Genomic DNA, 24,148 nt, shown 5'->3' with positions numbered 1-24,148 from the left:
TTCCCAGGCACCGGGAGTGCTGTGCCAGAGGAATGAGCCCTCATCCAGTGGCAGCAGGTGACAGAGATGCCAGCAGGTCCCACCAGCACAGCCCTGACTCTGCAGAGCTCCACGCCTGCCTGCTGCTGGGAAGCCATGGGCTGGCACGGGATGGGCCCACTCTGGTTTATGTCCTCCCCACACCACCTCCTCCCCAGCCAGGACATTCAATCAGGTGCCGGTGACAGCTCCCATGGCAGCCACAAGATGCTGCTTCTGAGTTTTTTGTGGAACAAGTGGTACTGCTTTCCAAAGGTTATAAAAACATATGCCCGAAGAGAATGTCGGGAACTTGGGTATTAATCTCCCTTAATTCAAAGAGCTCTCAAAATAAGCGAGACAGAAATACTGTCTGGGGTGAGAAGATGCCAGAGGTCAGACTGCGCACCACTAGCTTGGGTCAAGTTCAGAAGAATAATAATTTAGCACAAAGAAAAACAATTTCCAGTGTAGTGCAGTATCGGCCTCCCCTGGCTGAGCAGAGCTCTCCCCTCGGGGCTTGCTGCCCCCAGGCACACAGGTCCTGCCCCTGCAGCCGAAGCCTGTGGCCACTGCCAGCCCAGCACAGGGCGAGTGCTGCCCTCACTGCTGCCAGCACCATCTGGCACTGCTGTGCTGTGCTCAGGACTGCTCTTGCCAGGCTTCGCCCAATCCTGCCCCATAAAACACATCATTTGAGTTCGTTTGGACTTTGCAGCATACCTGTAGAGCAAGACATTTCAACACATTTTCCAAGGCTTTTTGTATCTATCCAAGAAAAAAAGCCCCCAAACAAGAGCATGCTCCCTATAGGGGATGGTGTTGCCACCTCTGTAGTTCACCCTTCTGATCCAGGTAGTTGCTTCAGTCAGAAATTTAAAACACAAAAGCACACAGAATTATCTGATTAAAACAAGTTTCATTTAACAAATTATATTAAGAATACAGACTGAGTTATCACACAATGAAACTTCCCTTTGTAAAATACATGAGGGTCATCTAAAATAAATATAAAACATAGTAACATTCATAAGATTAATGCACAGTAAAATCACTTTCAGTAACCCAACCATCTTAGAAAACCACTTTGCAACTGCATAAAAGGTTTCTCTCTGCCATTTGTATGATAACATTTAAATCTGTTGCTGTTAGGAAACAATTTCACAACAAACTACCAGAATATCCAAAGTGTTTGGTTTCCCTGTGGTGAATGAACCGAGCAGCACCTCACTGAGCTTGTTTGTGAGCAGAGGAGCAGCCTCTCCCCCTCCTGTAGCACAGCCCGGGCCATCAGGCTGGGGTGATGACACCAGCACGCTCGGCTGCCCCGCTGCTGGGGGGATTTCTGCTGCTGGGAGGGATTCCTGGCTGCTCGGCAAGGCTCCAAGGCTGAGGTAATTATCTGGATGTAGTGAGGTGTGCCTGCCCTTTGGGAGGAGCAGGAACAGCTCTCCAGGCCCCTGGGGCTGCCACGGGAGAGCGGCCAGGGGCACATCTGGGGACACAGAACCAGCGTCAGCTGGGGAGTGGCGGGGAGGTGAAGGCCAGCATGGGACCAGCCAGCTCTATCCCGTTCCCCCTCCTCCCAGGAGATTTCAGGGCCCCACAGAAGAGGAGGTGCCAAGGCCCGTGAAGGCATGCCCTTGCCACTAGCACCTACTGGCATGTGCAGTGCCCAGGACAGGAATTCTCCAGGCTCAGCAGCATGTGGGTTCAGTCTGGAGAGCTCAGGACACTGAGGGGGCAGTGGTGGGTGTGAAACCAAACAAGCCCAATGCTACAGACTACCAACAACCTCCCACTGCACAGGAGGTTCCCAGGAAACCTCCAACAAACACCGTGGGGACACGCAGGGACAGTCACAGGAAAAGTCTGACACAGTTTACTCCTATGGAACTACAGATACGAGGTGCTCCCGTACGGGAAGACACCTGCTACAACTACTCACACTTGAATTTTATCACAAAGTTCACACTCTACATCACTTTCTGGACTAACTTCTTGCCTTTCCATGATCAACACAGCAGACAGCACAGCCTGGCCTGGGTGGCCACGAGTCACCTCGGCACACGACCAGCTTCTCGCCGTGAGGAATCCAGGAGGCAGCGTGTCACTATGAATTCACATCAGAAGGCGTATTTTACAGTAAGCAAACCCCTCACTGCTGCTTTTCTGTCTCTGTTGCAGATGTATAATAATTTGGCAAACTAACTTCTCCATCAGCCACAAGATTAAACTACCTAGAGACCAGTTTTGTTCCACAGATTCAGGCAAGGTAGCCAAGAACATCTGGTAAAGCTCTGCAAATTCACTTCTGTTGCTTTCCACTGACTCCTCCCCTCCCTTTATGCTTCAGAAGGCTTTTCCACAGCCAGACAACATCCACATCAGACTTCCTGAACATTTATTGCCTGGGCAAATTCTTCCAGAGTCACCCCTTGGACAGGGAGGAAGATGCAGAGAGACGCTGGTACTGGCCGTGGCACATGCCAGCATGGAGGACTCACTGTAAGGATGCAAGGACCAGCCTTGCAATGAGCTGCCGTGAGTACAAAAGTTATGGAGCAGCCAATAAAGCCTTCCCGTGGAAATGCTGACCTGACACCCCTGGTCTCGGGAATTCAGCAGTGCAATAAAAAAAGCTTCCTCTGATCAGTGGACTGAGAAGTTGACACAGTCAACCACCCTGCACTGTCTCGCTGTGCTTCCAAGCACTGGCTCCAAGCCCTCTCCCTTTTGGAATCACCTAGTTTTCCAGCCTGTGGTTAGCAGGGCTGAGAGCTCAGCTGGCTCTCAGAAGGTGTAGTTTTTTGTTTGAAACACCTTCATTGTGCTTGTCCCACAGGAATTGCATCTCTCCTGTCTGCATTTGGAACAGGCTGTCCTCGCAGTGCTGTGGTGCAGGACCACACCATGGAGAGAAAACTCCTCTCTCAAGGTGCTTTGCAGGTGAGTCCTGAAGCAGCTTAGCTGGCCCAGTGTTAGAGAGGGAGAAGTAAGTATACAAATATATCCTGAAGATGTAGATGCCTGTCCCAGCCACATATCCTGCCAGTGTTTCAAGTATCCAGTGTTTCCTGTAGGTCATTGCAGAGCAAGCTGAGCTTTCTATCTCCAAGAAGGCTGAGCAAACCTAGCAGTTGGTATAAATATTAAAGCACTGATTTTCTCTTACATCAGGGACTCAAAGCTCTGCATCCATTTTCCCAGACATACCCAGGGAGTGTGGCACTGAGCGTGGGGCTCAGCAGCTCTCAGAACCTGCTCCTTGCTGAGCCCCCGTCCGCTGCGCAGGCAGCCCTGCCCTCACGGGAAGAGGTGGCTCCAGGAGGGGCCCCTGGCAGCTCCATCTCCCCTGTCTCTCCATCTCCCAGGGGCAGGCACTGCCTCTGGAGTTCTGCACATCGTGCTGGCTGTGCTGTGCCCTGTGCTAGCCCGCAGCCCTCGTTCCTCCACCGTGAACAGGGAAGGTCAGTTCTCATCCCAAAGCTCTGAGGAACGCACTGCTGCAGATGGCTCCTGCCTACCTGTCATGACCACTGAGCCACAGGAGAAGCTATAAATGGATGTCACAGAAAACTACAGAACAAATTACAAGCAGAAAAATAGAAAGACAAAAGATGGATGAGATGGGCACAGCACTACAGCACAGAGTGGATTTGAACTTGAAGTGAACCTGAGCCGAATGACCAAGCTGCCATGGTATGTTCATTTGTCGATGTCGGCATCATCAATCTGGCCTTTGTGAAGCCTGGCAGTGAGGTCTGGCTTTTCTTTACTGCAGGATAAATAACAACTGAAAATGGTGGTGCAAGCTCCAAGTAAATGAGCACTTCCAGGGGGTCAACTAAGGGCTCCAGAGCTGGTGCACAGCTTTAACTCTTTTGCCCAAAACCAACATACATGCAACCAAATTGGCCTCTGCTCTCCAACCACATGGCCACTCTACAAAGGCAGCTCCAGAAAATTATTTACCTGATTGGAAGAAGCTGAAGCAAAGATCTGGACTCAGTTTGTCCCGAATGTGATGGTATTTTGTGCTCTTTATCCCAGCAGTACAGCGTGGTGCCTTAAAACCAGAAATGAATCTTTGGACAAGAATTATTTTACTTATGTACAAATAAAAAATATTACCCAACAGTACAAAAACTGCTGTTAGCTACCACTCTGTGCAACTAGCAAATGCCAGATCAATCCAAGGGAGGGCAAAGTGGGTCGGGGCACATGTAGGACCCAAGCTGAGAGACAACACTTACTGTTACCATGGAAATTGCATTTCAGTAGGGTCAGGGAATTAGTATTTTACAATACAAAAAATGATATGTTTTAGCTCTTACTCCAAAATTGCTATTTTGCTGCCATGATGTATCTTTGTTTTACAGCAGAGACTTGAAAGAGCAGCGCAGAGTCAGATGGGCACTTGTAAATAACTTATTACAGCAACAGACTTCTTCAAGACATGCGTTTGGCTTGGGAGCAAGCCCAGTCAGCGATCACAGGGAGGCAGAGGTCAGGGTTTAATGCATCCCACTCATCCTGTGCCATGTCAGTGTTCAGTGCTTCCCCATGAACGCCCAGGAAACAGGCACATCTCTTTTGTTTTAGCAGCTAGCGGGGAACATGTTAGAGAACTGTCTCGATGACAGGCAGGTGATGACATCCCAGTCGTCAGCAGGTCCAGAAGCAGCTTGGCCAGGGTCAGTCAGGCACTGCCAGGGTCTGCCAGGGTGTCGCTGCCAGCATCCATCCAGAAAGAAACACAGGATGCTTGTTGCTCTAGATCCACATGGACACCCTGTGCAAAGCGAAGGTGCTTCATCTCAGGACCTGCAGTGCACGTCAGGCACCCTGCCTGCCCTGCCAGTGCCCAGGGAGAGCCAGGGGCCCTGGCTCCTCCCGCCTACAGCAAATCCAGTGACCACAGTGGATCTGAGACTGATCCCAGTCACAGCGGAACTTCTGTGCCCAGCCCTTGGCAGAGCGACTGGCATTCACTGCAGCTGAGTTCTGCGCTGGACTGAGAGCCGCAGGAGCCTCCTGCTGCAAGGTGTTGAGAGCCCCACAGAGAGCCAAGTGTGGCAACACCCAGCTGTGCCTTTTATCACTCCTTTTAGGGCTAAGATTTGTCGATGCTCCGCAAACTCCCAGCCGTGTTCACAGAGGTTTGCCGCAGCCCTGGATTCTGTGACTGTCCTGCAGCAGGGTTACAAAGTGGGGTGAGGAAGGGGCTGCGTCAGGCTCCCAGTCCTGTACTCACGGAGAGGGGCCTGCAGCAGCAGGGGCGGGGGTAGGGGGCAGCTGCCGAAGGGTGGCGGTCCGACAAGGAGCGGTGTGTGCAGGGGGCGGTGCAGCGCGGGGCGGTGGCGGTGGGCGGACACGGGGAGGCTGCGGGGTGGCTCCGTCGCTGTGTCCGTGTCCGTGTCCGTGTCCGTGTCCGTGTCCGTGTCCGCTCAGTAGTACGCACGCACACACGCTCCGGCGCCGCGCCGCTCAGGACGGCGGCAGCGGCGGGCAGCGCGTGGGGCTGGGCGGCAGGCGCGCCGCCGCACTCTGCTCCGTCCGGAAGCTGTAGTCGTACTGTGGGGCAAAGCAGAGAGAGGGAACCGTGGGGCACCGACCCACACAGAACGCTGCCCGCGCCTGGGGTGGGACAGTGTAAGGAGAAGAAGAATGAGAGAAAACCCGGGCCAGACAAGAGCTGGCCCAGGCAGGGCCATGCCAGGTGAACCTGCTGGTAGCACCTGACCCCTCATCAGTGACCTCCCCAGGCAGGGTTCACCCTCTCCCCAAAAACCCAGCGTTAACACAAACATGACCACACTCATCCTGCCCATAAATCAGCTAGTCAGAAACACTCCCCCTTGCAGTTTTATATAAGCCACTACCATCAGAATTAACATCTTTGGCTGGCAAGAGGTGGAAATCCCTACATACACCTCCCTGTGCCCCCGCGGTGTCACTGCAGACAAGGGACATCCCTGCAGCGGCGTGCACTGTCGCAGTGCCACCTCGTGGCCCGCCGGGAGCCGCGCCCCGCCGGCCCGCGGCCGCCCCGGAGCGGCGGGGAGCGGCGGCCTTCCCGTGCCAGGTGCGCGGCGAGAGCAACACCGTGCTGGGGCTCCGGGGGCCGTGCTGCCAGCGGGGCGGACCGGGAAACCACCGGCCACGCTGGAGCCTGGCCCAGGGCTGTGCCAGCTGTGCACGGCCCGTGCCAGCTGTGCCAGGGCTGCGCCACTTCACGCAGCGCCGCCCTCCTTTTGGTGCCGGCTAAGGAGGCCACCGGAGCGACACCGAGCTGCGGGAGTCCCGCTCCTGCCGGGCACACAGGGCGGGCCCCGGCGAGCCCGGCCCCGCCACGGGCCCGGCCCCGCCACGGGCCCGGCCCCGCCACGGGCCCGGCCCCGCCACGGGCCCGGCCCCGCCACGGGCCCGGCCCCGCCACGGGCCCGGCCCCGCCACGGGCCCGGCCCCGCCACGGGCCCGGCCCCGCCACGGGCCCGGCCCCGCCACGGGCCCGGCCCCGCCACGGGCCCGGCCCCGCCACGGGCCCGGCGAGGCGGAGAGGGGCCGGCAGGGGGCGCCGCGGCTTCGCGGCGGGCCGGGCCGGGCGGGAATGGGAACCCGGGCGGTGCCGGGGCTGTACTGGGATGTACCGGGAATGTACCGGGAATGTACCGGGAATGTACCGGGCTGTACTGGGGCTGCACCTGCGGCTGTACCCGGGCTGTTCCCGGGCCGGTACTCCCCACGGCCGCACCTCCCTGTCGCGATGCCGCAGCCGCCAGCATGCAATAGGCCTCATTTTTCAACACCCAAACGCATAAAGATGTCAGCTCAAACTGTTTACTAATTAACACTTAAAAAGACACAAATTAGATATGCGTGGCTAAGAGCAATTATAATCAAGACGAATCTCTCCAGTCATTGGGGAACAGAGGAAACTCCTAATTGCTGGAACCAATGTTTTAAAATCTGAAATCATGCCAGTTAGCAAATATGTTCATTTAAAGAACATTTCATGTGACTGCACTCAGGAGAATTGACTACAAACATGCAAACAAGGAAAAATATTTCTGTGTAAAATTAAAATTTTAAGCTCTTCTAGATTTACTTCTTCTTCATTAAATGTATTTGCAGAGAGTAGCCCATGAAAACTTGTAGCTATTCAGTAGTTAAATGAACTGCCTTTCTTAGCCGTTTAAAAGGAATGATGAATATTGAATGCTCCCTTTACTAATTACACTCTCTCTAGAATTTTTACACCACGCCAAGCACAAATGAAGACAGGGTGCACCCTGCCAGTGGCCAGACCACTGCCCCTGCTGCCACGGCATCTACCACAGAGCTGCGAGCAGTGACAGTGCCACCACCTTTGCTATCACCTGCACCTGCCCAGGTGCCCGCTCAGTGACTCTACCCTACCCAGGACAGGCAGGGCTAGCAAGGACAAACCCCCAGAGCCCTGCTGGAAGACCTGGCAGCAGCACTGTCCGTCCTACACTCTCCTCTCTGTCCTACATCCACCAAATTAGGCATGAAGTGATGGCATGTGCAGCCTACACCTGTGCTTCACCACCTCTTCATAGCCTAGCTCTCTGTGCACTCCCCCGGGCACAGCTGTGCCATCCTGGGGCAACGAGAGCCGTTCAGGTGCAGTCCAGGATTTGCACCTATTTCCATCATTTTCCTGACAGGGTAGAGTCCTGAAATTCAGCTGCCTGCAGCTTGGAGGATGGGTGCATACATCTGCAAATGTGGTGACAGAGAACAGTAATTCTTGGAATTCTTTCGGAATATTTTTTGCAAGGCATCTTGCTCCAGGGAGAATGTTCTGGCTGCTTTGGATATCCAGAAGATTTGCTGTAATGGTGCTATTGCTTGCAAGGGAAATAAAGCCATGCCGAAATTCACAATATTTATATGTGTAGCTCTCTATGTGCAGACAAGATGCTTCATCAAGGAATATGGGCTGCATAATCATACTTTTCATTACGCTGGAATGCACACAGCCTGCTACAGAGCAGGAGCTGTGAGAGAGTAGGCAGGTATTGGCCTTTCCTCCCTGGCCACAAATGATTCCAGTGCTGGTGTCCCCACACTCCACAGGCCTGTGAGGGCACATGCAGGGCTGTGCAGCCCACCCCCCTCTGGGCAGCCCCTGAGATGCCAGACCTCTCCCACACCAGGCAACATACAGAGATGATGAAGAAGCAAATTCAGCTCCACATGGATTCCCCTTTGGCCAAAGGGACCATCTGCTCCCTGGCCAGCTCAGGGCAAGAGTAGGAAAGCAGACAGGCACATGGAAGGACCACCAGCCCTGGGCATCCCCTGCTCCCAGGGTTCCTCCTGAAAGACAAGCAGCCCCAAACAGAGACATGGCATGTGTGCCACTTGGCAGACTGCAGTGCCTGAGGCAGTGGGTGCATCTGCCAGCCACTGCCCCTGTCAGGCAGCATCTTCAGATCCCTACTGCGGCCACTGCAGTCCCATGGGATGTCTGCAAAAGCCCTGGCAACTGGGCCTGACCATCTTCTCCTACTTGGACAAAACTTTCAGGCAGAAGAGGGTGGATTTCGGCATCTGGACTCAACCGGAATTAAGAAAGTGGAGAAGCCTTGAGGAATCTGGCAACTTTGCAATGTCATCTCCTTACTCTCTCCCTTGAACCTAGATGTCATAGGAGGATGCCTTTGTGACCAATGGTGCCTGAAGAAGCATGTGCTGCTGAGACAAGTTTCTTCCTAGTCTGAGACTTTAGATGTGAAGCGACCTTTGCAGAGCAGACAGCTCCTTGGCACCTGCCATACACATCCTGCATGTGCCAGAACGCTCCCCCAGAATCACCCTGGCTGTGGTGGCTGCCTCCTCCCTGCGCTCCTCAAACATTCACTCCCACTGAAGTGCAGCCCAGTTCTCCCAGCAACAACTTCCCAGCACCAGCAAACTAAAAACTGATGAAGGTGTTTACCTGACATTGCTGAGTCGAGTCCATTTGCCTCCCTGACATGCAAGAGGCACCTAAGAGTGTCCTGCCCGTATCATGTATTGTTAATATACGAGAAAAAACGCTAACCAACACGGACATCTGGAAATAAACAGAAGGCCCCACACTTGCCATTACATTCACCACATGAAGTGTCTTCACTCATCATGGATCATAGAGGACATCCCTGACCCTAGGCTTACTGCTTGACTTTATCCATCCTCTGTGACTTGGGAGAGACAAGAAAAGTATTTTCCATAAGGGAAGGGTTCTTAAAAAGAAGTGAACACAGCCCTCGTGATTTGCTCAGTGCCTGGCTGGCTACTTACCTCCTTTTCAATTTCTGCAAGGGTTTTGATTGTGATACCCAAGAGATCAACTGGCTGCATCTGGCAAGAAAGAAACAAAAATGTCAAATTCAGGGTCAAGGAGGGGGTGTGTGTTTGTTTGTTTGTTGTTTTGTTCTGTTTAAAGTCAGCAAATGCTCTATCACCAGAGATTTAGAGGCACCATCTGTAAACACAGGCATGATCCTGTTCCTGATTCCAGTAGGAGAGTGAAACAGCAGACGGTGGGCTGGGGCTACCAGCTCCCTCAGTGCGACAGCTGACACTCACCTCCGTGCTCTGTGCCCAGGGACATCTGCCACCTCCCCACTGCAGGACCAGGCTGCAACACCCGATGGAGTTCTGGGGCTGCAGCACGAGGTGTGAGCTGCGGGAAGCCCTGACCAAAGTGACCATATGGTGGCAATGGTGTCTAAAGGATCCGCGGGGAGGATTAGCACGACCTAATCTCTCTGCATTTGTCCTCACAGCAGGGACTTCAGCTTTCTGGGAATAACGGCCCATAAACAACCCTCCCAGAAAGCAAGGGATGTGAAAAATCACAGTCAGCAGGAAAAAGAAAGCACAAAGCTGGAGCACTACTGAAAAATCAGACACAGCTGATGGCCCAGTGTTTCCCTTAACAGCTTCCTGTAAACTGATTTTTAAAAAGACGCTGCTTAAGAATCAGATGGATTTGGGAACTGGTAGTGATATGCTGCATCTTTGAGCTCTGGATCATCAGCTTTACCAAGCACTGGCCCAGTGACATGCAGAGGTCATTCTGAAGAGCAGCAGTGTTTCTGTGTGCGTGCCCTGCCCGTGCTGCTGGCAGCGTGCTCCACTGGTGCAGCCCTGCAGTGCCCAGGGTGCAGCAGGCACCACCAGTGCCCTCTCCAGCTCGCCTGCAGCCAGGCAGGACCCTGGTGGCAGCTGGTGGCACTGGAGTGCACTGTGCCATTACCACTGCCCCGAACTTCTGGAGTGACAACAGGAGGGAGTAAAGCTGTTGGCACTATGCCATCCTCACAGCAGGTAAATCCAGGAGAACTCCACATCTGCAGCTTTCTTTACAATCCATGCTAAGAAATTAGAAATGCTTTCAGCGCCAGGGAGTCCCATTGCCATTCCTATTTTTGACGGTAATAAACCTTGAAATCCCTGGACAATTCAGTTTTAGAGGCAATCTGGCAAAAGCCTTTCCCACCTAATGGGCAGCTATTGTGACATGCAACCTCTGCCCGTCTCAAGCACAGGGTATGTATTTGGCCCCACAACAGAACAGCTCCCAGAAGCAGGTAATTTGTCTTGATGTTTTGTGATCAGTCTCCATGAAACAATGAATTTCAGACACTTGGAGAACAACAAAGGCAACTCACCCCTTCAGGAGCACAGGCAAACTTCTCCGAAATCATAAAAGGCACTCCATCCATTGCTGAAAGGGACAAGACATCACATGTGACATTTCCAGCTGGCTTCTGACATGCAACTTCACACATTCCCAGTGACAGATCAAGTATTCACAGCACTGACACATGACTGATTGCTCCCAAACGTTACTGCCAGCCTTTTCCTTCCTCTAAACTGCCAGTGGTTTCTTTCCATTTAAGACGTAGCTGGGTCAGTCCCTACCAAACGAGGAATCCAACTAATTCTTCTTGCTCTGTCCATATACAATTCCATGGCTTCAATTTTGCATTTTCCAATTTCATGCAGCTGGCAAAGCAGGACAGTATTTGAAACTGGAAGGACACACTTCTATTGACTACCTCCTCACCAAAGCAGTTCAGCACAGTCCATGGTGTGTGAGCAAGAGAATAAGGAACAGCTGGTCCAGGGGACTTGCAGTCCCCACAGCAGTCCCCACCACCCCCCGTGCACCAGGCACTAAGTTGGCACCACCTGGGCAGGATGATGACAATCACCTGGGGCCAAGTGCCCTCCCTGGCCTGGCTGTTCCCAGTGTAAACTCAACAGTGAGCAGTGGAGCTCAAACATTTGCAAACCACATCTGGAGGTTGTAAACCAGTGCAATATGAAGACAGACATGAGGACATGACACCACACAGCACAGCTTTTTCTGTAGCATAACCTTAATGGTACTCTGAGCACTGTTTGCCTTTATACCATCTTGTATATTCATCCTAGTGCAACAATGTTCAGGGTTTGTGTCTTGCTATCAGCATGTCACAGGAAGCCTTCCATAAGATGTGGTAGTAGAAGGGAGACACTTATTTTTAAAACATGTAACTCAGCAATTTGCAAGTGAGACTGAAAAGGGCATGTTTCTAAGGCAGCACACACCCCAGATACGCCCCCTTTATTGCACTTACACCTTTAACATCTGAAGTCTTTAAATTTCAACTCTAAAGAAATAAAAATTTCAAATTAGAGAAAATTTAAGCCCTAAGAGGCCCTCCAGTGATCCTCAAATAGGGACTTCTTTCCAAAAGCATCTGAGCCCACAAACCCAGTGCTCCTCTGTCTGCTGTTTTTAACTTCTACAGCACCACTCAGTTACCATGTTAGTGATTAAACAAGGGTCATTTTAAGCACACTCAGCCTTTTACATTTGCTTTGTCTATTTTAGATTTAAAAACCGCCTCCACGGGAGTAATTTTGTTATCAAAGGTGCTGTGCGGCAGCCACAGCGCAAAGGGAAACAAAAGGAAACAGATGAAAAGCAGCATCACCAAATCCAGGAAGTTTTAAACCTGAAAGACCATCTGCACTTGTTATCCGACAGAAACCCTCTTTGATCAGCCACACGCCAGCTTTTGTAAAGTAATCCAAAGCCTGAGCTGTGCCCACAGCCCCAGAGCCCCCCCAGCCGCGGCCACGCGCTGCAGCCCACCCGGAGCCCACAGCCACAGAGCAAAGCAGCAGATAAAGGCAGGGTGAGCCAAAGGCTCCGCGGCGCAATTAGCACTCTCCTAAACAAACGAGCTTCAACAGAGCTGTAATTAAGCAGGCCTGTAATTAAGTATATGCCCTTTATCATAACGATCATGCTTAAAAATGGCATGATGCATGGAAGAGTGTTATTAATGCTGCACTCCCGAGCGCGGGAGCGTGTGCGGAGCTGCCCGTCACCAGCCTGCTGCTAAAATGCATTAAAGGCAGAAAGCAGAAAACAAGGTGCTCATTCAGCGTCTCCTTTCACAGCCAGGCACCGGTGTCACAAGGGTTTAAATACCACCAGTTCTGGAAACTTTACAGAAAGGAAGCCCTGGGCAGCCACCGCCACTGCCTGCCCCAGTACCAGGAGGGCAGTAGCCCTCACCCCTTCACCCGGGGCTCGGCCGGGCTCCAGGAGCCCTTTGGCCACCCAGGGGGCTGCAGGCAGGCAGTGGGACCCCCAAGCTCCCCCCCTGCGTCTGCTCCGGGGCTGAGCAAACACCCTGAACAAAGCAGAAGCTCTGGGGGAAGGACCCCTCTGTGTGCCCACCTCACCTGCGGGGTGCCCTGCTCCCAGGATGAGACACCCCAGCTCTGCTGCCCAGGATGGGCTTTTCACATTCACAGGCACTTCAAGGGTGAGGCCCCTACTCCCACAGAAGCTCATGGAGACTCGCAAGGATCTCCAGGGCCAGGCAACTCCAACACCAGAGGAGAGAGCTGCCACCGCTGTGCAGAGCCTATTGTCCAGCCCGGGGCTCAGCACAGCAGGCAGCAAGTTCTCTCCGAGCCACTATGTCCACAGCACCTGCAACAGGGCAGGGAGGCACCTGTGCTCTTCTCCCTCAAAATGGAACAAAATAAAATCAGATTTCAGAAGAAAAACTGTTTCCAATGGCTGTTTGCTGCCTCCCAGGATCAGCTCCTTTCTGAGGGTTATAGCTAATTAACTCAGGCACTGCAATTAGTTAAAAGAGTTGAAAGGAGCCAGCAGCCAAACCCAACCTCACAAAGCCCAGCCCCAAAGACAGTGTTCCCATGAATCCCTGACAGCAGGCAGGAGGTGGATGGATGCCTCGGTGAGCTGTAGCAGACATGTCCTTTCCATGGTGCAGGACCACCAGAACACACAACCAGCTTCTACTTGGTGGCCACCTCTTCACTGTAATTTACCAAGACTTGCTCCCAGGCTCTAGTAGGGATGACACCAAAGCATGCTCTATAATTCAACTTGCTACCTCCCTTAGAAATCCTCTCTTTAATCTGTAGAAGTATTGTCACCCTTCTCTAAGCACACGAGAGATGCTGCTTTCTGTGCTGCAGACTCCAACTAAATCTCAGTTGTCAAATTAGTAATTCATCTTTCTTGAATAACTATATTTTTAGCCAAGCTACCAGATTTAAATAATCAGACCTGCCAATGCTACCCTAATTTAAACATGCTGACGAACTTTCACAGGCAGCATCAGCTAACATAATGAGTTTCTGGATGACAAAGAACTTCAGACGGTAGCTTTCTACACTACCAAGCATAATAAGCACTTGTTCTTTCCTACAATGTGCACATAAAAGAGAAATCTAAATAATAGTTGCTGTAATTATCTTGAAAAATATGTGGTGATTAATGGTGATTATGAAAATCTGTATAATTGTTCACTAAAGCTCCAAAGATCAGATAGTCTCTAGAAGCAACCATCAGTGAAGAACTTGGAAGCACAAGTTCTTCCACGCTGCTGTCTGCTAGAAGCATGTGGGAGTGGGACCACCCGTGTGCCAGCTCAGCCTTCAGCCTCCCGTGACCTCTGCCAGAGGTTCCAGGATGTCCACGATGTGACGCATGTGTCATTGTGGCTGAAAGCACCAAGTTCGACCTGTTATTTATGCAAATAATTAATTACTCTTGTATCCAACTCACAGTTTGTCATGACACATTAATGACTTGATAGACTTCTATGAACTAGTGAGCACAGGACAGCAGAGCGCTTTCATCGTCATTTAATTTAAAAACGATCCTGTGTGAAATTATCTAGTTGTGAGTGATGGAAGCATAAAGAACAGACTCAGCAAAGCTTCTTTTGGATCATTGCTTTATTAATGGTAACGTCAGGGAAATGAAAAATGCTAACATTGTCATATTTAACTCCTGGGTACAGATGAATCGCTGCCTCAGAGCCTGGCGGGCTCCGTTTGCACACTGCAGTGAGCGCTAATTCCTCACACCACGATTGTGGGGATACACAGACACAGAAGAGTTTATACACCTTAACTCCCAAGGAAGTAACAGCTGTTTCTGCATTAAATTCTCACCATAAGCTTTTATAGCTTTGGATTTCTTTATTGCTGTTTTTGCATAGCCTTTACACTCGAATTTTCAATTTCTGATGTTAAAAATATTTAAATAAATAAATAAAACAAAACCAAAACATTGCTAAACATTTTCCTGTATGACTGAAAATGAAGAACTGTTAATCCAAAATCCAAACCAACAAAAAACCCAACACTGAGTGCTCTACTGCCACCTTTAAAATTTAAATTACCTTAGATTTTAGAAGGGGTGTTCTCTAATGCTGCAGAACTGTTCCCATTTTCCCCAGACCTGAATGCTAAGAGAGCGTTCATCCTTTACCAAGAAGAATATCACATAAACTGGCCTACAGCAACACCATAAAACCAGGGGAGCTCCCCCGCTTAGAGAAAACTTGATTTTCGGCTAAATGGCACCAAAGGAATCTGAGAGCAAATTGAGAACCAGGGGCTGGCACAGAACTCAGGCACAGCAGCAGTGGAGGAGAGCCACGGCCAGGCTGGAGGGACACATGAACCCCTGTCTGGTGTGGGCAACAAAGGTGCCCACCAGGAGAGCCACTGAGCCCAGCTCACGGCAGCTCTGGACGCTGTGGAGCAGGAAAGAACAGCCACGAGCAGTCTGTGCCCCAGCCTGGTAAGGACAAGAGGGACTGCCCTCTCCAGGACTGCCCTCTCCAGGACTGCCCTCTCCAGGACTGCCCTCTCCAGGGCTGCCCTCTCCAGGGCTGCCCTCTCCGGGACTGCCCTCTCCAGGACTGCTCCCTCCAGAACTGCCCTCTCCAGGACTGCCCTCTCCAGGACTGCTCCCTCCAGGACTGCCCTCTCCAGGACTGCTCCCTCCAGAACTGCCCTCTCCAGGACTGCCCTCTCCAGGACTGCCCTCTCCAGGACTGCCCTCTCCAGGACTGCTCTCACCAGGACTGCCCTCTCCGGGACTGCCCTCTCCAGGACTGCCCTCTCCAGGACTGCTTCCTCCAGGACTGCCCTCTCCAGGACTGCTTCCTCCAGGACTGCCCTCTCCAGGACTGCCCTCTCCAGGACTGCCCTCTCCAGGACTGCTCTCTCCAGGACTGCCCTCTCCAGGACTGCTTCCTCCAGGACTGCCCTCTCCAGGACTGCTTCCTCCAGGACTGCCCTCTCCAGGACTGCCCTCTCCAGGACTGCTCTCTCCAGGACTGCTCTCTCCAGGACTGCCCTCTCCAGGACTGCTCTCTCCAGGACTGCCCTCTCCAGGACTGCTCTCTCCAGGACTGCCCTCTCCAGGACTGCCCTCTCCAGCAGCACCAGACCCCTGCTTGGGGCAGGGCTGGGCCTCAGCTCCAGTGACCCACAGCACACAGGACATGCCATTACCTGGGTGGGCTGAGCAGCTGTGGGGAGCTGGTGGCACAGCATGCACACAACGTCTTTGTGTCATACAAAGAAGTGCAGAGGTGCAGGCAGGGGCACAGGGCGCAGCTCTGCTTGCCCAAGGCACGAGCCCACGCTCATGAGAGCCCAGAGCACTTCATGTGGCTCCTGGGCAGCAGGAGCTCTCCCCAGGGCTGTCGTGGGGCAGCAAGGCATCGGGGCACAGCCAGCTGCAATGCCCAGCCCTGTGCCCCGTGCCCAGGCCTGGCCTGGCAGGATGGCAGCAGCACCAAACCACCAACGCCTGGCGCAGTGAGTGGGAGAGCAGGGGCCTCCTGGACTGGGGAAGGAACCTCTGCTTTGGGAAAGGTTTACAGGTTTCCTGTTCGTCTTGAAATTACTTTGATTAAAAAACCAGACCTGGACTGAATTTTCATTTTTGCTAATTTGATTGTCAGCCTTGATTTTCTCTGTTTCCTGCATAGCTCATGACATGGCACAATTAGTTCTTTACTGCTAAGATCAAGCCATGAAAACACTTAAAAAAATACCCCTGGATTTGATTATTTTCTTTTCTAAATAAAGGGAAGGTTAAGTACTGCATGGTGACGCCTAAGGAGCACCTCAGCACTGTGACTCCATCAGCACCAGAGAATATGGAGAGACTTCAAACAAGCTCTTCAAATTGCAAGTGTTTAGGAGCTCTTGATTTTATTATTTTTTAATAAAATGTCCCCTTTGAAGTCTCTGCACCACACTAAACTTCAAAGATCACACCTTAGCATGTGCTGTTTCCAAGCCACAAGCCTTAATTAATTAGAGCAAAGCAGATACAAACCAGGGCACTCGCGTGGGGCTGAGGCAGAGCCGGGACAGGGCCCGCAGTGATGGGGAGGCAAAGGCAAAGGCAAAGGCAAAGGCAAAGGCAAAGGCAAAGGCAAAGGCAAAGGCAAAGGCAAAGGCAAAGGCAAAGGCAAAGGCAAAGGCAAAGGCAAAGGCAAAGGCAAAGGCAAAGGCAAGACTCTTTCAGCATCCACTCATGGCTGTGTGCTGAAGAGAAACCCAGACACTTTTCCATTCCCTTCTGGCTGTAGTGACAGACTCCTTGGAAGTCATTAAACATGTAATGTCTGTCTGCCACGGCGGCCGGGCAGCGCAGGCTGCAGCAGCAGTTGCAAAAAGCATCTCGGGCAGCCCCACAATGGCCGCAGTGTTCCCTGGCCGGCAGCTGTAAATTCCTGCTGCTTGATGAGAGAAACATCCACACAGCTTCCAGTGCTTCAGGGTAGGAGCAGGGGGTATTAAATCCACACACTGCATATTGTTACAGTGTCTGGCCCCGGAAGCTTTTTCCTTAGCTGAGCCACCTTTGGTGTGAGGTGGGATTTCTTGCCACCGTGACAATCCTAGGCTCCGCAGATTCTCTGGACACCAGCCAGGTTACTGGCCAGGGGCAGATGCTCACGCTTGCACTGATGCTGTGATCCTGCCCAGCAGCATCCCACACCCTCCAGCAGGGCACTGAGTGACCAACATCTGTCCCACAGGACTCCCAGGGGAGACAACAGTGCACAGCCCTCTCCTTACATGGTTTTGGTTTAAGGGACTCAAGCTATTTTTAACACACAGCGCTTTGTGTTTCCAATAAAAGCAGGAGAAAGAAGCTAGATCAGCTGCCCTGACAACACTGTGCTCTCCATTCTTTAAGCCTGCCTGCACGTTAGTGGAAAGAAACTCATCATGAGCATGGCTAGGAAGGATGTGGGGAAACCCATCCTCTGCCCTGGAGCTCACTGATGCACAGAACAGGCTCCCACCATCCCATGGAGCATTCACCCAGCAAAAGAGCCCAGACAGACCCAAAGCTAAGGCCTTCAGTGCTGGAGAGGATGGCACAGGGCACAGCCAGGCAGCAGTGCCCAGCTGCAGGGGAGGGTCCCTGACACTTGGGCTGGGCAGCCGAAAGCCAGGGAGGTGCCCTCCTCCTGCCCACAGCCAGGCACAGCGCCACAGCCCTGCCCAGCCAAAAGCTCTTCTGCAGGAGGAGATCCACTGTGCCACGCAGGATCCAGATCTTCTAAAGGGATTTAATTTTTAAGTGCTCAAAATCATTACAGGAGCCACATATTTCTATCAGGTAAATTTCATTTGCATATGCAAATGATATCTAAATACACTGCACCATTAATATGATCAGTAATTACATAATAATAGTCACCAATCTCCACACACATCAAACTTACAGTTTTGTAGCTATTAAGGAAACTGTGCTTTGTAATTAAGATAATCCTCATTTCCAGATGCTAATTAACTATATAATAATTAGCTTCTTTTGCTAACGCAAATTAAGTATTTTCATCCTTATTGGTAAAAGAGTTGCTTATCACTTAAAAAAGAGACAACCTAGAAATAATCCCTCCTCCCCCCTAAAGGTGAAAAGGTAACTCCATTTTTATCAGTCTCATTTGTGAATGTAAATTAGCCCTGATTAATCAAGGCACAGATTAATGTGCCCATCTTGTAGCACGGCCAGTGCCTGGCGTGGCCCTCCAGCCCTCGGAGGACGAGGACTGCTCGTGGCCCAGAGCCGTCCTGGCTCCTTTCCACCGGTGCTGGCACTGCAGAGATCCCTGCCCCAGCACAGCAGGGACCGGCCACCAGCCCCACGCAGGGACACGCTGTGTCCCCAGGCAGGCACGGAGCACCCAGCCCCACGCAGGGACACGCTGTGTCCCCAGCCAGGCACGGAGCACCCAGCCCCGCTCAGGGACACGCTGTGCCCCCAGGCAGGCACGGAGCACCCTGAGCCATCCAGCACCCAGCCCCACGCAGGGACACGCTGTGCCCCCAGCCAGGCAGGGAGCACCCACAGCCACCCCAGCACGAGGCTGGTGCCACCGAGCCCCGGGCAGTGGCGGCAGGTGCGAGTGGCAGCACCGCCAGCCTGCCACGCCACCGCGGCAGGGCTCGGCCTCGGCGCGCCGCATTCATCATCTGCTAAACCAATCCACCCACTCTGCACCACCATTTGTCATTAATTATGCTAATCAGCACACCATTACTCTCCGATGACACCACGGCACTTATTAGCCAGTTATGGTTTTTCAAAATCACAGCTCATTGTGTATGTGAGTGCTGCGCCTGCATTAGCCTACAGGGAAGAGATGTCCAATTATGAAAAGAAGAAATTTGCTATTATCTCCCTCTAACAAACCAATTTAGTAATTATAAAAGTCTCTGAACTCACAAGGATTTGTTAAGAAGAGCTGAGTGATGAAACCAGAGAATTTTCTTTGCAATAACTTTCTGAGTTGGAATTGAAGTGACAACAGAGAATGAGCAGTTTTTATTATCTTAATTACGACTCTTGCATCTTCACTTTGGATGATCAAAAAGCAGAATTTATCTAAACACAGGCCCGTATTTGGCTCTTCCCTTAACCCACCTGATTTGTTTATTTTGACAGATATGCAGTCAAATGTGCTTGACATGCCACAGACCTCGAGATGGGCCTGGGCAGTTCCCAACACGCAGCTCTGAAGTGAGGATGTGACGATGCAGCAGCCGCCCGTGCAGAGCCCCCGCGCAGCCGGGGCACACGCCGGGGTGGGGACACCACCCCAGGAGAGGGGACACCACCCCAGGAGCGGGGACACCACCCCAGGAGCGGGGACACGAGCCCAGGAGAGGGGACACCACCCCAGGAGCGGGGACACGAGCCCAGGCTGACACTGCTAAAGGGATGGAGCCAGGCCCTGGACAGCCCCTGGAAAACTGGCTTTGTTTCCTCCACAATTCCTATGTTGATTTGCTCACTGCAAGGAGACACCACTAGTTTTAGAAGCTTAATATGTGTTAAGAGCTCATTAATATCATCAGAGTAAATGGGCCTATTAAAACATCTTTAAGCAATATCTGAACATACATCTCCCTAAACTATATTTAATGACTGTACTTAAGATACATTATATGAAAGTCTTAATGAGACATTAGATAGCATTTTGAAGATTAAAATTAGAGAATCCATATAAAGTCTGTCCACTTAATTTATCCTTAAGCTACACTGATGAAATACATTACCACCAAATTATTACTTCATTAGAACAAATATTTTCTAATAATTTCTGATTTACGCCATTAGTTGTCTGTATATGTATATTATATATTTGTATCTATATGTACATACAAAAGTATGCACAAAACAATTTTCTAGTTCAAAATGAGATGGGAGAAATTCTGAGCTTTCAAACGGCTGAGTCAAAAATATGCACTCTTCATAAAAGTCCATTTATGGTGCCCCACTTGTCTATTAACCATATGGTCATTTCTTGAACCTTTGCTGTTCTGCTTTCCGAGGATCAGCAGGCTGCCTTGGGCTGGCGTGGAGGCAGTGCAGCCTCCAGGGGGACCCCAGCAGCACCCTGGCTCTGCCCGTGGCCAGCGAGGGATGGCAGCCACCAAAATCACCCAGGGCCGACAGGACAAACTGCAGCCCTGCCCGTGGCACTGTCCTGCCTGCTCTGGACCAGCCCTGCCCACGGCACTGTCCTGCCTGCTCTGGACCAGCCCTGCCCATGGCACTGTCCTGCCTGCTCTGGACCAGCCCTGCACACGGCGCTGTCCTGCCTGCTCTGGACCAGCCCTGCCCACGGAACTGTCCTGCCTGCTCTGGACCAGCCCTGCCCAGGGCACTGTCCTGCCTGCTCTGGACCAGCCCTGCCCACGGAACTGTCCTGCCTGCTCTGGACCAGCCCTGCCCACGGCGCTGTCCTGCCTGCTCTGGACCAGCCCTGCCCACGGCACACCCACGGACGGGCACCCACCCTGGGCCCTGCTGCAGCATGGCCAGGACAGCCAGGCCATGGGACACCTCCCCCAAACAACTGAGTCACCGCCAAAATACACTGCAATAAACTTATTAGCAAGAGGGTTTTATGTGTGGGTTATTTTGTATAAACAGCTTTTCATTAGATAAATGAAGCCCAACAACCTTTACAAATGTTTTCAATTATGAAATGATGCCATTGAGATATCTGGATGGTGATAATCAGGGAAAACACCAGTGACATCTCCTGCTCAGAGCTGGAGCGTGCTGCCTGGATGGCTGCTCCTCCCAGTCCCATCCCACCCAGCCACACCAGGCATTTACAAACCCTGCTTTATTTGATGGAATCTGTAGCATCAAGACTATTTACATTTATTCTGCCCAAGCCTTCTATCCAAAAGAGCGAACATCTCATTATAACAATTTTGCATTTTTAACAGTGCGAATTAAGCATTCTTCATAAATAACAGCCTGGTTTGCTGCACTGCAACTCCTTTTTATTAGCAGCACAGAAATGCACAATGAGCAACGTGTTCTATTATTCTTTGTCAAATCACAGAATGCTACATTAGAATAACTCTGCCGGTCAATGTAATATAGTAGATTAAATTCAACTTCTGTGCAAAACCCACTGTAAAACAGCATGATAAGAAGGCCATAAAAAATTTAATTTTACTCCAAACTCCATCAAAAAAAAAAAATGGTGTGAAAAGTAATTTTGCATAATCAGTACACGCCATCTGGAACAATTAACTGATTTCTATAGAACTATGAGGATCAGTCATATCTGCTTATTAAAGATCAGAAATTATACAAGTAATAAATCCTTGAAAAAACTAAGCGTACTCCCGCCTGTCAATGCTATTTTAACTTCAAATACTGAAGAACGCCTGATAAGGCTGAAAAGAAGAGATTAATATATGCAAATTACATCCAGCATTTAAAATCCCCAACAACTGTCTCTGGTTTTCTGTCCCTTATTGCTGCCTTTATGTTTTATTCATACACCAACTCACCTGTCACTTCATAAGCTATAATATTATGGGGGGTATTATTAAACAGCATAAAGCCAAGCTTTAATTGGAAAGCTTCATTGCATTTTCCAATTATTTGGAGTAAATTAAAAGCAGATGCACATAGTTTAATAAGGAGTCCAATATCAGTTCCGGGAAATCAAAATTCATTGTCATTACTATGCTGTGATAGTTTTGCAAACTGTACTCAATTTTGGAGGTTTTGAAAAGAAAATCTGTCTCTGCAATCTGTTAATTGTCATTCGGTTAATAACTGTTTAAATATCCAAACCTCTGAGCGGCTCCCTATTTAAAAAAAATTAAACTCTGGCACTCGGCAAAGCAAAACAAACACAGTGCAGGCCACCCCAAGGTTGTGCTCCATGGGAACAGCACCAGTCCCGCACGCTCATCCTCCTCCACCAGCCCCCGGCCTTCACCCAGTGCTGCTGTGGGGTGAGAACATCCCTGTCCTGGGGTCCAGGTCAGCTCAAAGGGGTCACCCTTCCCTCCACCAGCCCCCAGCCTTCACCCAGCACTGCTGTGGGGTGAGAACATCCCTGTCCTGGGGTCCAGGTCAGCTCAAAGGGGTCACCCTTCCCTCCATCACCCCACTGCAGCCTGTGGATGTGCCACCAGGCTGTGCCACCAGGCTGTGCCACCAGGCTGTGCCCGTACACCTGCTCATACATAATTCATGCTCCAGGGTTACAGCCGGATAATCCTCCCAGCAGAGGCTGAGCAGCCTCCTTGGAAGGTGAGATGGGAGCTGGTGAGAGCCGAGGAACAGGGTGAACCCCACATGCCCGCCTGCCACCGAGGGCAGGGCAGTACCCAGCCAGGGCCTCCACTTCCCCTACCAGCACAACAGGAGGAGAGGAAAACAACAAACGGCACTTTGGGTGACAGCAGGGTCATCAAAAAAACTGTCTTAAAAACATCACCTGTGAGAGAATTCATGGCTCCATCATCCCCATTTAGGGTTGCTGCCCCAGCACAGCCTGGGTAACACATGGGGCACACTGACACAGCACACCAAAGGTCTTTACACCACGGATGGGATAATTTAATAAGAAACATACTTTTTGAATCTCATTAAGTATAGTATTAAGTAACACACTTCCTCTGCTGAAATATGCAGCTGCAGCATTTTAAATGAGACTCCAGCCTCCCTGAACTGCTGGATATTAATAGAGCCTTTCATAGCTGGAAGATTATCCAGGTCTCTTAGTCCAAAGACTGGAAATTGCAATAGGGTAAAGAATAGGCTGACTTTAATCTCAGCTTCAGGAAAGAGGTTTCAATGCAGGATAAAGCTTGTGTCACAACTTGTCTGGCTTTTGGGCCATCCTGATTAAAATTCAGTGTCACAAAATATATATTTAGTTCCGCTTCTACTCTTAAGAAGCACCAAGAGCATAAGTGAAGGGATGGGGCCAACAGGAAGATGCAGCACAGGACCTCCCCTTCTGAGCCTGGCAGGTCTCAAAACCCTTGAACATCGGAGGCAATTGCAGAACCACCAGAATGATGCTAGAAGATGAAGATAAAAGCAATCCTTGTGCACTGATCCAAAAAATAGAATCTCCTTTTTTTTCCAAAATTACCTGTTTTAGTAAATACACTGTGACAAGTGCATAATTTAATTATCTACAAATATAATGAAGCAAAACAATAGTTTGTAAAATAAATTATTAACCTCTGATTAAAACACCTGTCCTCCTATATGCAGAAGAGATATTATAAATAAATACTATGTCTTTTAAAAGGAAACAGACAACTAAGGAAGTAGCACACGTGGCCAGATAACCTGGCATTTTGCAATAGCAAGGAAGTTGACATATGGGCACTGAAATAAAATCTAAATCTAGAAAGACCTCTGAAAGAGACTTCTTTTGTCACTGCCAAAGGAAAAAAAAAAAAAAAAAAAAAAAGGGGAGGGGTAGATACCCCAAGGCATTTCCAAGTTAGCCCCTCCTGACCAGGAGGAACCAGGAAGGAAACTGCTGTCTCAGGAGCAGCGTGTGAGGCAAATGCTTCCCACACCACTGCTCACACAGACAATACCTGCCCCCGCCAAGGGCCACAGCTTCCACTAGGGAAAAACAACTGGGTTTCCTTTTCAGGAATCCACTGGCTTTGATGTTTTTCCAGATCATTAACATCAGTCTCCACTCCCTCTGCTGCCTCCAGAGAGCTGGATTAGAAACCTGCGTGGAGTGAACGCCAAACGTCGCTGCAGAGCCTGCAGGAACAGCCCACCCTCCTGCAGACAAACCCAGCTCAGCTGGACCTCGTGCCATGGCCAGACCCTGCTCACCTCGCCCTGGCTGCACCAGGCTGAGCCCCCTGCCCCTCCCCAGCAGGGCTCTGCCCTGCCCTTCTGCTGGGAACCACCACAGCAGGTGGAATTTGGACTGGAGCC

The 24,148-nt window shown here is 51.0% G+C and overlaps 1 protein-coding gene across 5 annotated transcripts in view; it reads right to left on the bottom strand.

Moving 5' to 3' along the window:
• Positions 1-917: 917 nt before the first annotated feature.
• Positions 918-24,148, bottom strand: part of MVB12B (multivesicular body subunit 12B) — a 55,043-nt gene continuing 31,812 nt past the window's right edge. For all 5 annotated transcript variants that reach the window (XM_063410310.1, XM_063410315.1, XM_063410312.1 and 2 more), the window contains 3 exons: positions 10,710-10,765; positions 9,334-9,393; positions 918-5,595 (listed from right to left, as the gene is read on the bottom strand). In XM_063410310.1, coding sequence (XP_063266380.1) covers positions 5,509-5,595; positions 9,334-9,393; positions 10,710-10,765 — 203 coding nt within the window. In that variant the 3' untranslated portion in view covers positions 918-5,508. The remainder of the gene's footprint in view (positions 5,596-9,333; positions 9,394-10,709; positions 10,766-24,148) is intronic.

This window comes from Prinia subflava, chromosome 12, assembly GCF_021018805.1.
Source record: "Prinia subflava isolate CZ2003 ecotype Zambia chromosome 12, Cam_Psub_1.2, whole genome shotgun sequence".
Lineage (NCBI taxonomy): Eukaryota > Metazoa > Chordata > Aves > Passeriformes > Cisticolidae > Prinia > Prinia subflava.
This window is presented reverse-complemented; position numbering and strand designations above follow the sequence as displayed.